The 15,641-nt window shown below is 39.0% G+C and overlaps 1 protein-coding gene across 2 annotated transcripts in view; it reads left to right on the top strand.

Moving 5' to 3' along the window:
• The window catches only part of COL13A1 (collagen type XIII alpha 1 chain), a 158,496-nt gene that overhangs the window by 68,094 nt on the left and 74,761 nt on the right, over nt 1-15,641 (top strand). The window contains exons 17-23 of one of the 2 annotated variants that reach the window (XM_054983303.1): nt 2,578-2,610; nt 6,369-6,395; nt 7,681-7,743; nt 10,578-10,631; nt 12,049-12,135; nt 13,227-13,295; nt 15,204-15,227. In XM_054983303.1, the coding sequence (XP_054839278.1) occupies nt 2,578-2,610; nt 6,369-6,395; nt 7,681-7,743; nt 10,578-10,631; nt 12,049-12,135; nt 13,227-13,295; nt 15,204-15,227 (357 nt within the window). The remainder of the gene's footprint in view (nt 1-2,577; nt 2,611-6,368; nt 6,396-7,680; nt 7,744-10,577; nt 10,632-12,048; nt 12,136-13,226; nt 13,296-15,203; nt 15,228-15,641) is intronic. The other variant, XM_054983302.1, reaches the window with a different exon arrangement.

The raw sequence follows: 15,641 nt of genomic DNA, 5'->3' as shown, positions 1-15,641 counted from the left end.
AGCAACATCAAAGCACATGTTTAAGTTTAAATTCCTGACTGTGCTTAAGTTTAAATTCTTCTGCATATCTGGCTCTTACAGTATGCATATTTTAGAACAGAATAAACTTTTTGCAATGACTGAAAAATTAAATTCATTTATAAAGGACAGACATGCCATCTCTTCAATGATATATATTTATCTGCATACAGTCAGCTTCTTGTCTCTAGCCTACAGTTACTAAACATTACTCACATCTGGTGCATTTCTGACTGTTTCTTTCACCTGTTATTACATAGAATCCCTGATTTCCATCTTCTGTCCTTGTGTTTTTTAGCTTTGTCCCTGATTTCTGTTTCAGAAAGTTGAGAGGTATGATCCTTCTCCCTCTTCCTCAATCCCCAACTGCTTCACACCTCTCCTTATTTGAACTTGTCTGCAAGCCCTTCTTGATTATGATCTGATTCTGTTTCTTCAGGTTGTTTGTTGCTCATGTATTGCACTAAATTCACCAAATGTGCATTGTTCCATTTCTAATAATCTTTCAATATGTTCTCACTTCTCTTCTTGCACTTGCTGTTATAATTAGATGTTCTCACCAAGGAACCTAACAGATACTAACATGTAGAATGTGCAGATATTTAGCCTACTTACCCACAGGGCCACCTTCATCATAAAGCCAATGAACACTCATCTCAAGGCTTGTTTGAATATTATGTTTGTACCTAGAAAATTTCTATCAGTTGTCTTTCCAGAGACTTTCTTTTATACTTCTGTCTCTAGGCAGATCCCATTTGTGCATGCTGGTTCATTCTGTGAACTTGTTCTACAGCAGCACCACTGAATTGCCATCTACATGGGATGGTCAAAGAGGGCTTAGGACCACAACAAATGTCATCCACAGTTCGCCTATCATGCTGAAAAATGACATCATTTTCCAACTCTATGGGAGAATGCAGGCGTATATTTCTTCAGCCTGATGACTGGGGCTGGGGGTGGCAGGTGGAGGCAGGGGGCTGGCAAGCCTATCCTTATGACATTTGTTGTGGTCCTAAGCCCTCTTTGACCATCCCATGTAGATGGCAAATGTCATAAGGATAGGCTTGCCAGCCCCCTGCCTCCACCTGCCACCCCCAGCCCCAGTCATCTGGCTGAAGAAATATACGCCTGCATTCTCCCATAGAGTTGGAAAATGATGTCATTTTTCAGCATGATAGGCGAACTGTGGGTAGCACTGAAGCTCAGTTAATTACAAATCACCTCCAAGGGAAGAGAGAGCTCCTGCCTTCACCCTCCAAGCCATTTTCCTGTGCTAAAACAGGACATGGGAGGAGTTATTTTGCATGTGGAACTGCAAAATCAATGAAATAGCTTCCCTCATGCACAGTTTTCACGCAAGAAAACAGCATTAGAGAGAGGTCAGGAGCCTTGCCTCCCCCTGCAGTGTTGTTCTGTTCATCTAGCAAGACCCCGTACAATAAACCAACCAAGTATGTTTGGCTTTGCTATTACCTCACACTAAGAACATCTACTATAATGGAGGATTTTCATCTGAATTTGTCTTTGAAAGTTGGAGTTCTGAATTATCTGGTCTCTTTTCTGAAGTGGAACTAATGTGAAAAATCCCTCCAGAGATATCCAGGGGGTGGGGGGCATTATTTCCAGATATTGTACAGCTTTGCTTTACCTGAACAATATAGTATAAACAAATTTCAGGGGATCTTCTCACCATTATTAATTTCCTCATGAGCGAGCCCTTGTGTGCTTAATAGTGAAACAGGAGTAGACCTATTTGTTTAAAGCTGAGCCTGTTCTAATGACATATAAAGTAGGAGGGGATGATTTTTAGAATAGGGCATACAGAAAAGGAGAACAGAAATCTTCCCTCAGACATAGCTTACTTCCCAACAGTCTTTCTCCTTAGACACTTTTCTCCTCAATCAGGTAGTGGTAGTAAACTATGCTGATGGGAAGGTGTTTGCAAATAGAGAACATGAGAAATTAAGCGGCTTGTATAGTCTTCAGTTTCACTGACTCTCACATCCTTTATTGCTCTAAACATCAAATGTCACCTTATATTTGGTTGAGGTAGACCTTGTTTTAAATAAAAGATCTACTGCTGACATAAGAGCCCTGTGGCGCAGAGTGGTAAGCTGCAGTAAGTCTGCTCACGACCTGAGTTCAATCCCAGCGGAAGCCGGGTTCAGGTAGCCGGCTCAAGGTTGACTCAGCCTTCCATCCTTCTGAGGTTGGTAAAATGAGTACCCAGTTTCCTGGGGGTAAAGCGTAGATGACTGGGGAAAGCAATGGCAAACCACCCCATAAAAAAGTCTGCCAAGAAAATGTCATGATGCGACATCCCCTCATGGGTCAGTAATGACTTGGTGTTTGCACAGGGGACTACCTTTACCTTTACCTACTGCTGACATATCTAGCTTGGCCCTGATAAGTTCCAAGGCTTCAGTCTTCTGCTTTATATTATCTTTTGTGTGCTTTGGGAAAAAAATTTAAACCTTTACTTTCCAAAGTCTTTCTTTCCCAAAGAACGCTTGATTTTGCTTCCTTCAAGGTGTTTTTTTTTTCCTTTTTCTTTGTCAGGGAGTTCCTGGAATTACAATGACAGGGATGAAGGTTAGTTTTCTACTCAGGGGGCGCTACATGGAACAAAGGGCCTACAGGTGTGATGACAGATAGAACTGGAACTATAGTATCAATCTAGGGCCACATAGTAATTTTTAGGAAGTAGTGAAAACAGGAATAAAAATTTGCCTTCAGAATCATTTCATCATTATGCAGAGGCACACCCAATGGGCAATTGCAGCCAATTATGTACCGGGAAGTACGAAATGGTCCAGATTGGTAAACCAGAATGAGGGTTTGTTTGTTGTATTATTTATTTGTTTGTTTAAAACATTTTATGTTGCCTTTCCGCTCAGCTTGGGGTCCCCAAGGTGGCAAGGGATGAGGAAATCCTAGGCAGAAGAGACAATTATTTAAATAATGGTTGTAACAAATCTGTGTTGCTGTCCTAAGGTTTGAATAGCTTTCATAAAAGTAGGAGAACATGTATGTTGCCCTCCTTTTTGGAAGACAAGTGGAATGATAATCATCATAACACATAAAATTTAAAATTCCCCATGACTGTGATATCATACCAGCTACTATTATTCAAATGTTCATATTCTTGGAAGTACCATGTGTTGTTTTGTCATGTGGAAGAAGTTATAATTTCAGGAAGTTATAATTTAGTTCCTTCACAGAAAGTTTGCAAACATCAAAATACACGTCTTTACATTCACATCTGTTCAGAATAAAAGCATAATGTACAACCCTCAGATTAAATAAATTGCCATAAATAATTGATTCCAACCCTATTAACATTCACAAGTTTCTTTAAAAATTAGAGACCAAAAGGGGCTTTCATATGCCAATAAACCAGAATTTAGGATGAGGTATGCCCAAAGCTGTTACAGTAAAGTGCCATAATGCGTGAAATATGCTGGTGTTACAGAGACATTTTAAGTGTTGTATGTGAATGAATCAGGACAATTATTTAATATCAGGGATGTAATTTGTTATTGACTATAGGTTTGCAGAAATTTTTTAAAAACCTTTTTAAAAAACAGGGATGTTAAAAAACCTCTAAAAAACAGAAGTAATTTCTACACTAGTGCAGAAATTGCTATTCATGAATGATTCTAAGGCACTCATAAGTGTTGCAAGATCTCAGGACATTGTTGGATAAAGGTGGTGGTGGGGGAACAAGCGGAAATCACACCATATATGCTTTCTGGTTCAAGCAGCCCACCCCACTAGTGAGGTCATGATGGGTATCCAGGTTGGAAGTCCTTCCCATGCCAATCTTTCCCCAAGTCAGCTGGACGGCAGTGGTGAGAAGTCTGGAGCAGAAAGAGTGCAGGGTGCACTTTCTGCTCCAAGCCTTCCTCCCTTGTAAGAGATGGAGCCAATAGGAATTTCTTGTAGTAAATGTATATCTTTGTCCCACTATAGTCACACAGATTTTACACATCTTTAATGTACTACAATATCTTGTTTAATCACTGACAAGAATGGAACGGGATGTGCTTTCCTCTCTGAGAAGACTGCTGTTCAGGTGTTATTCCACACATGGGTTATTTCCAACTGCTGAAGGATTACTCTACTTCAGTGATCTGGAAGCAGAACTGTAACTTGGCTTCCTCTAGGCATATAATGTAGCACTAAATCCATGCTCATGGGCTATATATTTACTTAGAAGTAAATCCCATTCAGCAAAGATTCTTCTTTTTGCTGCAATTTTACTTTTATTCTTTTTTGTAGCCTAATTAATTGCTGTTCTCTCACTGATGATCAATTCTCTCATGGCACTCATATCAATGTTTAAGAAGCAGCTTTTGTTTCATTGAGAGGTGCAGGCTTGAGTACCATTTTTCAGCTTGCAGCCCCTCCAAGACAATGCTTATATTTTTAATGGTTATGATGGTAGTAGTATGATTATGAAATAGTGAAAATAAAAAGAAATAAAAAATGATAATCAGCTTGTGCTGTCTACAAAGTGAAAAGCAGTATTTAAGCTCCCTTTCCCCAAAAGGGACAATTTACAATTGATTCCTCTGGTAACATGAAAACAATAAATAGTTAATTAAGCTAGAGAAGAAAGAGAGGAAACTTTAAGAGGATATTACAGATGTGGACAGCATGATACTGTATTTTATGTTTAAAATGACCACAAATTAGGCATGAACAACAACACAGAAATGCATTCAAACACCTTAAATTGACAGTGACATCATCTGGAGTTTCTGTTAAAACTGAGTGAATGAATCATGACAATTTCAGCCAAAACATTTATACTGATACTACCCTTTGTCTCTAGCCTTAGTCTACTTATTTTTATTTACTTGAAGCTTCTGTTAACACATTTAAATGTTCCTGCTCATTTTTCCATACACCACGAATAAGAGGAAAGTCTTTTGTTTTAGCTCTTTTTGAGATGTATTGAGAAGTTATTGTGACATGGAGATGGGCACAAACCAGAGAAAAAACGAACTGTGCGGTTTGTGGTTTGTCGCATTTCATGAACCATGAACTTTCACAAACCTGCCCCAGTTCATGGGCCAGAAGAAGGTCTGCAGGAAGTCCATCCTCTGTGGCCTAGGAAACTGATTGATCAGTGCCAGGCTGTCTGCAGTGATGAACCAAAAAATGAACCAAACGAACCAGCCTAAAGTTTGTGGTGGTTCGTCAGAAATGGACTCTGATGAACTGCCGGTTCACGAACCACGAACCAGCCTAGTTCATCATGAACTTTGATTCATATTTTGGTTCATGTCCATCTCTAATTGTGACTCTAACCTTTGTTCATAGAGACACTAGGAATAAAAAGACAGGATGCACTAAAGGGAGAGGATTAGTGAAGCAGACATTAAACCACTCTTGCATTTATCTGTTTCCTTCTGCAAGTGTACACTACCCCATCCCTACCTTACCACTGTTTTCCCCAAATCTGAGTAAATTCTAATTTTAGCATCTAGCTGGAGGGGAAAAAACTTACAAAATTCTTTTTTACCTAGTTTCTCCTTGGAATCCAACGACCAATTTCTTTATTTTTTGCTTAGGAACAGGAGTTAGTTTCTAATCAGTTCCATTCTGATCAAAGAGAAATTCAAAAAGAGGAAGGGAGATTCTCCAAATTTCAGAATTTCACTTTGTATATGATCAGAAGCAGACGATGTCTTCCCACACCTTCATTGCTTCTTGCTAGAGCACCACCCTGTGGTGTGAAACATAAATCAACTGCAAGAGCTGAAGTTTCAAAGGGGTGCACTGATTTCTCCTAAAAAAAAGAAGAAAGTGAAATCCCTGTTTTAAAAGAAAAAAGATAATAAACACTTTTTATGATTTCTCTTACTTTCTTTTTTCTGTGTTAAAAATGGGATTTCTCTTTGTGGAGAAATCAATTAACCCATTTGAAACTTTAGCCCTTGTAGTTGTAATTCTGGAAAAAGAAATTCCTTCCCCATCCTGGCATTACAAAAGGAACAGAGATTTGGGACTCCTGAATTGCCTTCCTTATATCTCACTCTGGATCTACCCTCAAACCTGACTATTCCCAACTATATTTCCATTTATAGTTCTAGAAATTTCCCTTCCAATACTTCTAGTTCAATTAAAGCTCAGTAGAATTTTACATTAGCGAATTTTGCATCAGTACACAGACACCCAGTGTGTAAGACCTGGTGGAATTCTTCAGACAGATGTAAAGAGCAATTCAAATAATGTTCTCAAGTGATAAGGAAAGTTTGTTTGCTTTGCCTGTCAGCTCTGAAAGGAAAAGAGTCACCCTCACTTTTTTTACAGTTCATTTTTCTCTTTTCTTTCTATCACAGGGTGAACCAGGGATTCCAGGAGCAAAGGTATTGCACTTAATGAAAATGACTTACTAAAACTGCTTTGTCTGTATTTTAATTTCATTCTGTTAAGGAGATTGCTAGTGTTATGGTCACTAAGTAAATTCTTTATCAGTTTGTTTGATGCAAGTAGTTTATATTCATCTTTCCTCTCCCCTTCCCCACATTTGCCCTCCTGTCATGGCCTGACAATGAAATTTCATCCCCAATTTACTATTTTCTTCCCTACATCCTTACTCACAATCCAAACTTTATTAGAACCCGAAGAAATAGAAATGCAACCACTTTTTGCATTCTTACTTTCAAGTCAAGAATTCCCTATTTCTTTCACATTTCTCCCTGGTGCAAGTCAAGGTGATGGTCATGTTTCTGTTTTCTCATTTTCCCATTAAATATATGCAATTTTAAAGTTTATTTTTGTATCCATTTTGTCTAAATCAAATGTAACCTATAAATGGAAAAAATAGTATAACAAATGAGAGGTTATTGGGTCTCAATAAAGTTCATGCGGGATCACTTCTCTGAGATTTTTAAATTTGGAGAAATATCAGGAGGGTAGGGCAATGGGAGTTAGGGATTTTGAAGCTGCACAAAGCCTGGCAATCCTCCTAGTTAGTTTTTGAATATGAAAGATAACTCTCAGTTCCTTGGGCTATAAAGCAAATTAGTATTATCCTCATATTGCAGATGTTGGAGTAAGAGGTAGTGACTTGACCAAGACCATCCTGAGAGTTCACAGGGGCACAAGATTTGAACCAGAGCATTCCCAAATCATGTGTCACTACTTTTCTTGACCACTAGGTCCTATAGTTTAGGCAACAGCTGTGTGTTCAAAAGTGCAAAACTTGATTCAAATCAATTTTAAATCAAGGCAAAACATTAAGACAGAAAAAAATGGGATCCTATAAGATAATGTATCTGAAATAGACAGCCCTTGGGTGAAAACCGGATACTTGGCAACCCTAATCACTGCAGGCCTCTGACTGATGATGCCATAACATGTGACTATGTTGGGCTGGCCATCCACCACAATGAGCTGCTGGGCACAGCATAAGGTTGCCAGCCTCCTGCCAGGGGTGGAGGATTCCCTGCCCCCTGGCCAGCAGGGGAAGAATTTGGGGGACTTACTGGCTCTCAGCAGGCTGTTTCAAGTGATACCATGATGTCACCAGCAATGCAACGATGTCACTTCCTATACAAGCAGAAGTGTATGTCATGTGTAACATAATCTCTCTCTCTCTCTCTCTCTCTCTCTCTCTCTCTCTCTCTCTCTCTCTCACTTAAAAAAAAGGGAGAACGTGGAATTGCAGGGAAGACGGGCTCCCCAGGTTTCCCGGGGAAAAGGGGGCAAAGGGTAGGGCATTGTAGACTGTTTGGGCTTGGTTTTCTGATTTTCACTGCTTGTCTGCCAACCCTATCCTTGTTCTGGTTGCTCTGAGCTGCATTTCCATGCTTATGAAGAATACTTCCAATCTCTTACTTACATCTATGTGTGTGTGCCAAATGAACAGTTTTTTTAAAAAAGGTGTGAAATAAATTAGAGACCTGATTTCAGCCATTATAAGTCAAAGTATTGCTACTGAAAATACACAAAACATCTGCTTTCTTATCAAAGAAATACAGAACAAATGTCTCATTACAGAATTAATGGTGTTCTTTGAAGTTAGCACAATGCAGAGGGGTATGGGAACAGCTTCCCAGTACTTTTAGGGTTAGGCTACAGAATGGATTGATTTGACCTGTTCTGAGTGCAGGATTACTGATCAGAGTTATAAAGAAACCAAGCAGGAGACCTGCAAGGACTTGTCTAGGGGTGTCTAATTTTCTCCTGTATTGCCTGCTCCCACTGTTTCCTCTTTATCTTCCCTGACAGTCCCCATAGTATCTCCCATTTTCCTGTTTCCTTCTCTCCTTCCCACCCACCCAATCAACCTACCTTTATCTGCCCCCTTATCTTTAGCTTTCCCTCCTTGCAGCAGCAGCTCCCTGGGAAAAGCTCAGCCCAGTTGTGGGGTGGAAGCTGCCACTGGGCTGGACCCAGTTGCACAGTAGGGGCTGCTGGACCTAGTTGTGCATTGACTGATCCCAGGCCTGGGCCAGTTGTGCGGGTGGTGTGAGTCTCTGGGGGTTGCTGCTGAATCTGTCCTCCTCCATCAGGGGACCTGACAGTGGAAGGGCATGTGACATTTCCAGGGCTGTTTTGGATTCTAAGTTGCAAAAATGAAGGTTTGGAAGGCTAGTAATATGGTTGTGGTTGCCTAGCAACTTTCAAAATGGCCACTGAGAGCCCTGTGGGCATTCTACAAATGTTCCTTCTGTTCTTGTAGGGAGGTTTAATCTCCCGATGTTCTCCACTGTCTGTCCCAAGATCCATTTTGTGGATCTATTGAGCCATACTCTATGGTCTGGTTTGAAATTAGATATATGATACCAGTCCATTCATCCATTGGCTGGCAATTCACTAAACCCATTGTTCAGTGCTTCTCATTTAAATATAAACATAATATAAAGTGTAACTCGTCATTACTGCTTAAACATGTTGGTCAGAAATTAGAATTCAGTACAGATGAATGAATACTTAGGCTATTATGTATGATTACCCTTCTGGATTGTGGCCACTGAAGCTCTTGAGGTAAAAAGCTCTGGGTTGGAAGTGGCTTCATTGCATTCAGTGTACCTATTATCCTCTAAGACAAGTTTTTTATAAAGCACTTTTGGACTTTTTAACATTTTCATTTTAAAATAAATAATAGATAACCTCCATGACAAACATTTACGCAGTTTTTAAAATAAGCAAGGCCAGATAGCCTGCCTGAAGCATGAGGTGGAGCAAGACTAAGCTGAGGCCTTCAATTTTCTGGTATGCATGTATTTTATTTTAGCTACAAAGCCAGGCTGAGACATATTCTCTGAGCTCTATTTTTATATTATGTCTGTCTTTACCCTTGGGAAGTCAAAAAGATAGGCATGGTAGGACCATGGAAATTCAGAAGATTGCTGGAACACTTAAATATTTATGAGGAAATGTATTCACTGTTTACCTAAAAGATGACAAAATCCATGCATCTGATCAGTAATAGCTCCTATAGTTCATTAACTCTTTATATTTTTTTATATAATTTGAAAATAAAGCACTCTGCTTAATGGTTTGTGTTAATTTGGAAATAGGCCAGGTCAGATGTAAATAGTAGCTCAAGATGCCACTATGAATACATAATTTATACTAATATTCAAATTTTTATTTGCATGACCATGTATATTATGTACTTCATACCAAATATCATGCAAAGAATAGTTATCCGGAACAGAAATTAGACTCTTAAGCATTTCAACTTTAATACTTTTATTTTGGCTTACTGGATGTAGTGAAGCTCAACTGCTAGAAGGCGAAGGCAGGCAGAACTTTCTGTGGTCAGAATATGGCACTGACCAAGGAGTATGGACTTCAGTGTTCAGTAGTCTATGGCTATTCTTTCCTACCATTTTGTTCATTCTGCCCTCCTTTGCCCATTTTGCCTTCCTTTCTCCATTCTGCTCTCTTTTTAAGACCTACTTTCATGACCATTCAGTGCATTGTGGCACAGAGAAAAGCCTGCTCCAGTGGACTCTCATACTTGCTTCATAAATTACCTAAAGTGCTATAGTTGCAGCTGTCATATGGTTGTTCCTCCACTAGTAACATCTACAAATTTCTCCTAATTCTGTTGGGTTAGAAATGGATGGATAGCATAGCTACACACCATATAATACTAACGATGCCTGTTCCATTGAGAGTGTTCTATTGAGAGTGTTGCTAGCATGTAACAATGTGATCTACCTTAACAACATGAGAAGAAATTTCTGAGTTTGCCAGGCATGGTCAGTTGTTGACATTAATAAAACAATGCTGAACAAAATGGTTTAAAGACTGTGACTTTATGGAAGCACCTGGTGTCTTCTTTGTAACCTTACTTGAGACATAATCAGATAATGGCCATATGGCCAGAGTGATACAAAAAAGATGGTTCTGTTGGAAGACGTGAGTACACCTATCCTGAAAGCCTTGACCTTCAGAACAAAAACTAGAGGAAATAGGAGTGAACTTTAGGCATGTTTGCTGCTTGTGCTTGTAGGCAACTTTACTAACATTCAGTTGACCCAATAGATCATTGCAGCCAATATCTTACCATATCTATATTTGGCCAACAGGGTGAAAAAGGAACTCTTGGTGATCCAGGACCTCCTGGAACCTTAGGACAAAAGGTTTGTTTAGTTAAGTGAGGGAAAGGGGAATGGTTCCATGAAGCATGGTCCATTTTCTTACAGTTATTTGGTGAGGATTAGGTGTGGAATGTGTTGTTTTGAAGACCCTGAAAAATTTGGATAATCCATTACTTGAATACAATCTCTCTCCATGTACACATGCACACTATCTCTCTCCATATACACATGCATACTATCTTATTGACTATTAGTCAAACCATTGGTACAGCTAACTCACTGTTATCTTCTCTGACTGTCAGTGGCTCTCCAGGGTCTCACTTAGAGAAAAGTGTTTCCCAACACCTATTACCTGAGATTCTTCTAAACTTGAGATGCTAGGGACTGAATTTGCTGCCTGCAAAGCATGCAGTCCACCACTGAGACACAAAACTACTGGTGCAAACATTACAAAATTGGCACCCTGGTGCCAGAACTGAGACTGAATTTAACACATTTATCAGAATATCAACATGGGCTGCTTCCATACAGCAGGTGTTTTCCATATTGCTTTCATTACCCCTCTGAATGCAGAAGCATGCACACTGGCAACTGAGCTCATTTATTTATATCCCACTTTTTCCCACGAGGACTAAACTGCATTATAACAATCCTCTTGCATGATTTTATCCTCACAGCCTTTGAGGAACATGGGGCTGAGAGAGAGTGATTGGCCCAAGGTCACCCACAAAGCTTCTATGGTACAGTGGAGATTAGAATGTGGGTCTCCCAGATTCTAGTCCAGCACTCTGACTACCACACCATGCTGACTGTCCACATGTGAGCGTTTTCTGTGCACTTCATCTTTTTCCGACTCTTCATTTCTGACCCTTTCCATATGTGCTCAGCAGAAACGCTGCATTATTTTCAGGGCACGGTTGTCATGGCTGCTCGGGGTGTGCAATCCAGATCTGGGATTTAGGGGTAAGGCGGATTTTTGCTGATCCAGCTAAATCTAGCTCTCCTGAATCAAATCAGAGAATCTGAGGTCTGATCTAGGAAACTGGATCCAGACCCCCAAATAAATCTGGTTAAATCTGAGAAACATGGCTTCAGCCTTTGGCTGGCTCCTTCCTGGGCTTCTCTTGCTTTTTTCCAAGAAGGGAGGGGTAGGGGTAGGGGGGAGTAAGGCAGAGACAGGAAGAATGGAAGTGACTGGTTTGATGTTGGGCTCCTTGATTCACTTTGGTTCTTTTTGCTTAGCTTTGGTTTGGATGGAATTCTCTGTTCTGTCATGATTCTTTGATTTGATGTTGGTCCCCTTGATTCACTTTGGCTCTGTTGGGCTTCCTCTTGCATTTGGGAGTGTGCCTTTGGCCACTGGCAGCCTTGTCCCTATGTGTTTCTGCCTGCCAATGAAGGTCTTGTCATGGCAAGACAAAGGTATAATGAACAATTGTTCCTCTTTCTCTGTACCTAGGGAGAAAAAGGAGATTGTGGCAATTCACTTGGAGGAGGTAAAGGGGAACCTGGGCCACCAGGATTACCTGGATCTCCAGGACCAAAGGTAAATAATTTTCTCTACCATTTTATAGGTGTAATGAATATTCCAGAGTGGGTACCTATAGCTATGTGCTGTGAGGTCTTCATATGAATGCCGTCTTCAGTAGGGCATGTACTATGCCATCCTAGGGATAATTGTACCCTTCTAGATCCACCAAAGTCAGTGGGTTTAAAAGGGTAAGATGGAACTGCTAACTGCCTAGAATTTCCTATTTTAATCACTGAAAGCCAACAATCTACTCCATAAGGAAATAAACATTACCTCTTGTAGTCTTTTTGAAGTAAATAGTTAATCAAAATTCCTCTTTTTCAAACAGGTTGTTATATTGAAGGTATGGAAATACACAGCACATTTCCCCACAGTATTTATAACCTATGAGGAAATGCAAATTTTCGATCATTGCTTAAAATCCAAGTGATCATGTTTGACAAAGTAAATTATATTTTGTACTTACCTAAGGTATATATTGCATAGAGTACAGCCATACCAGTTCAGATTTTCAAAATGGGAATACTGAGAAAAATCCATTTAAACCCTCGAAATATTGCCCAGTTCTTCTGTGTGAGTCATTATGCATGTCCTCAGTCATAAGGAATCAAGGAAGGATATTTGGATAAATTAAACTATGTAATACTTAATAATCTCCACATTAGAAGAAAAATCTGGAGCCAGCAGTGCTAATTTGCCTCAAGGATGAGCACTGCATTACTGTTTATATTCAGGAAAACTGACTACATTAAGATTTTTAGCAGTCTATAGGTTGTGATTTGTTTTGACCTACCCGACTTTCCTATTCAGGTATAGCACATCTGCTTCTAGCTTACAATGCAGAAATGGCTCAAAGTAGACAAATGAAACTGAGCATTACCATTAGTTTAAGATGCGCCAGTCTCCAAAAACAGGCACTTAAAAATTTGCTGTGGGCAATATTGATCTCAAACACTGATTTGAAAATGAGCATCCTGGAATATTAGCAAACATCTCTGACTTTTTAAATCCTCACCTAGTTTAGAGAAACCAACTATATCCCAAATATTGTAGCTATAGATGGTATTTCTAGGACCTAACAACATATGTGACTGATTTTTTTTCAGGGTCCTAAAGGGGAACCGGGAAAGAATGAAATTGTGGATTACAATGGTAGTATCAATAAAGCGTTACAGGTAAAACAAATGAACAATCAAACCCTAACATATACAACTTAGGGGGTTGGGGTTTTTATATTACCAGTTTTTTAATGGTCTGCTTCTGTTTTATGCATAGTTTTATGCTGTTTATGTCCAATGGCTTGTTTTTAATGGATTATTTATATGTTTTTTAATTGTAAGCCTCTTCAAGCAAGAGTCTGAAGAGGCAGTATGGAAATAGGCTAAATAATAGTCATAATACTCAATACAATAGTAATAGTAATAATACTCAAGCGACCTTTTTAGTCAGTCAAGCGTAATGTGTTTTGCCACACAAAATTACTCACAAAATTAATTTCCATCATTGTTTGCACATAGTTGGACAGTTAAGCATATGGACTGCAGCAGCTGCAACCACTGTAATATGAGACTGGACTCAGACATATACAAGGAAGTTCAGATTTTCAAAGATGTGTTCATGGATTTGTTGTCTTTTGATCTTCACTGTGAATTCATGGTTGATTGTAACCAAGAAGAAATATTTTATGACAAGTATAATCCTAAATGGAATTAGAAAATTATTGGCAGCACAAATGTGCTGTACTGTTATACTAACTGATATAGGTCAAACAGCAAGAACATGTCTGGTGATAATGTACAAAAGTCCCAGTCCAGCTCTAGTTTGATGATCAGGTTGTATGTAACTACTACTAGTCTCAGATGGGCATGAGAATCCAGACCATTAGGGACCAGATTAAGATCCCAATTCTGAGGCAGATCTAGGTGAGAAAGCAAGTTTGCTTCTACATACAGTTTTCCTTTGCCGGTGTTAGGTTGATATTGATCAGTATTGATCAGTACTGTTCAGTCAGTTTTTTTAAAAAAAATAGTTCTAACTGTATAAAGTTCCTGAGACATTTCACTTTTTTCTGTTGTTAAATGCTTAAGCCCCCACTATATCTCTCAGTAGCCTAACTGCACCACACTTAGTTTTAAATTCTGTGCTACTACATAGAGAGCATTAATTCAGAAAAAAAAAGAACCTTATTTTTAAACCTGTGACAGTATAGCTCCTGCAAACCAATCACTTATTGCAGGAGTTATGCAGCCACATTTTAATAAGATCCTTTCCCCCCTTTTTTTGAATTGATATTGCAGGTATTTTAGATTAGTTCCAGGGTATGATCTAGGTACAGTATACTTTGATGTAAGCATTAGATTGTAGGAGTCAGTGAAGAAAACTTCTTCAAACATAACGTTTTTGATAGAAACTTTAATCTTTGAAATGAGTTTTTACTCTTGGTGGGGATCTTGGGTTTCCTACTTAATAAATTCTATTTTACTTCTATTATTACTTCTTTCTCATGCAAACATGAGAGCTCAAGGGAGAAGTAGCTTTTGATTACAGGGTACAAAAATGCTGTTACTTTGGAATTAGGACTGCTTGCCTGAGTGCTTCCTTAACTTCATGCATAATGCCTGTAAATTGGAGCCAGAATGGTATAGTAGTTGGAGTATCAGACTAGGATCTGAGAGAGCCAAACCCCAATCTGCCATGGAAGCTTGCTTGGTAACCTCGGTTACATATTCTCAGTCTAACCTACCTCATAGAGTTGTTGTGGGGATAAAATGAAAGCAGGGAGGATGTTATAGGCTATGGTTTCCCAATTGCGGGGCGGGGGGGAGTGGGGTATTAATGAAGTAAATAAATACAAAAATTGTCACAGGACATAATGAGGTTCTCTCTGTTAAGAAGAAATTGCCCTGTAAAACACACTTTCAAGTTCCTAGTCCAATGGCTTACATTTCACATATATTTGATTTGTTCTTTTAATGTATTGCATAAATACTTTAACCCATTTTATGCTGAAAGAAAAGCAAAAAAGATATACTGCTACAGGAAACTTTAACCTCCATATATATTTATTCTCCCCTCCCCCTCAGGAAATACAAAACTTGGCCCTCATGGTAAGTATACATTATGATTTATACCCAAATTTCAATTTTAATTATATAGATAGAATGGCAAATTTATTTTAAGATTTGAGTCACATTGGCCAGGGAACTCAAACATCTCATGAACAAAAGTCACATTATGAAGTTTTCCATTATGGTGGGATGATGAAGTAATTGTGCCTTATTTCTGTTTCTGCTGTACTACATCTCAAAGGCTTGGAGCTAGAAAGTACAGTTTAAAAACAGCACGATAAAAACAGCAAAATTTCCATTTTAAAAAAGACATGTGGGCTATGCATTTACACAGCATTCTCTGAATGCTGAAAGCACTTCACACATACTATGTACTTAATCTCAGTAAACATTACCTAACTCCTAATTAATTAGAGTCCATAAATTCACTTGCCATCAAGTGCTCCTTCCTCA

The sequence above is a fragment of the Eublepharis macularius genome, chromosome 6 (assembly GCF_028583425.1).
Source record: "Eublepharis macularius isolate TG4126 chromosome 6, MPM_Emac_v1.0, whole genome shotgun sequence".
Classification (NCBI taxonomy): Eukaryota; Metazoa; Chordata; class Lepidosauria; order Squamata; family Eublepharidae; genus Eublepharis; species Eublepharis macularius.
The sequence above is the reverse complement of the archived record's forward strand: the minus strand, read 5'-3'. Positions and strand labels throughout refer to the sequence as shown.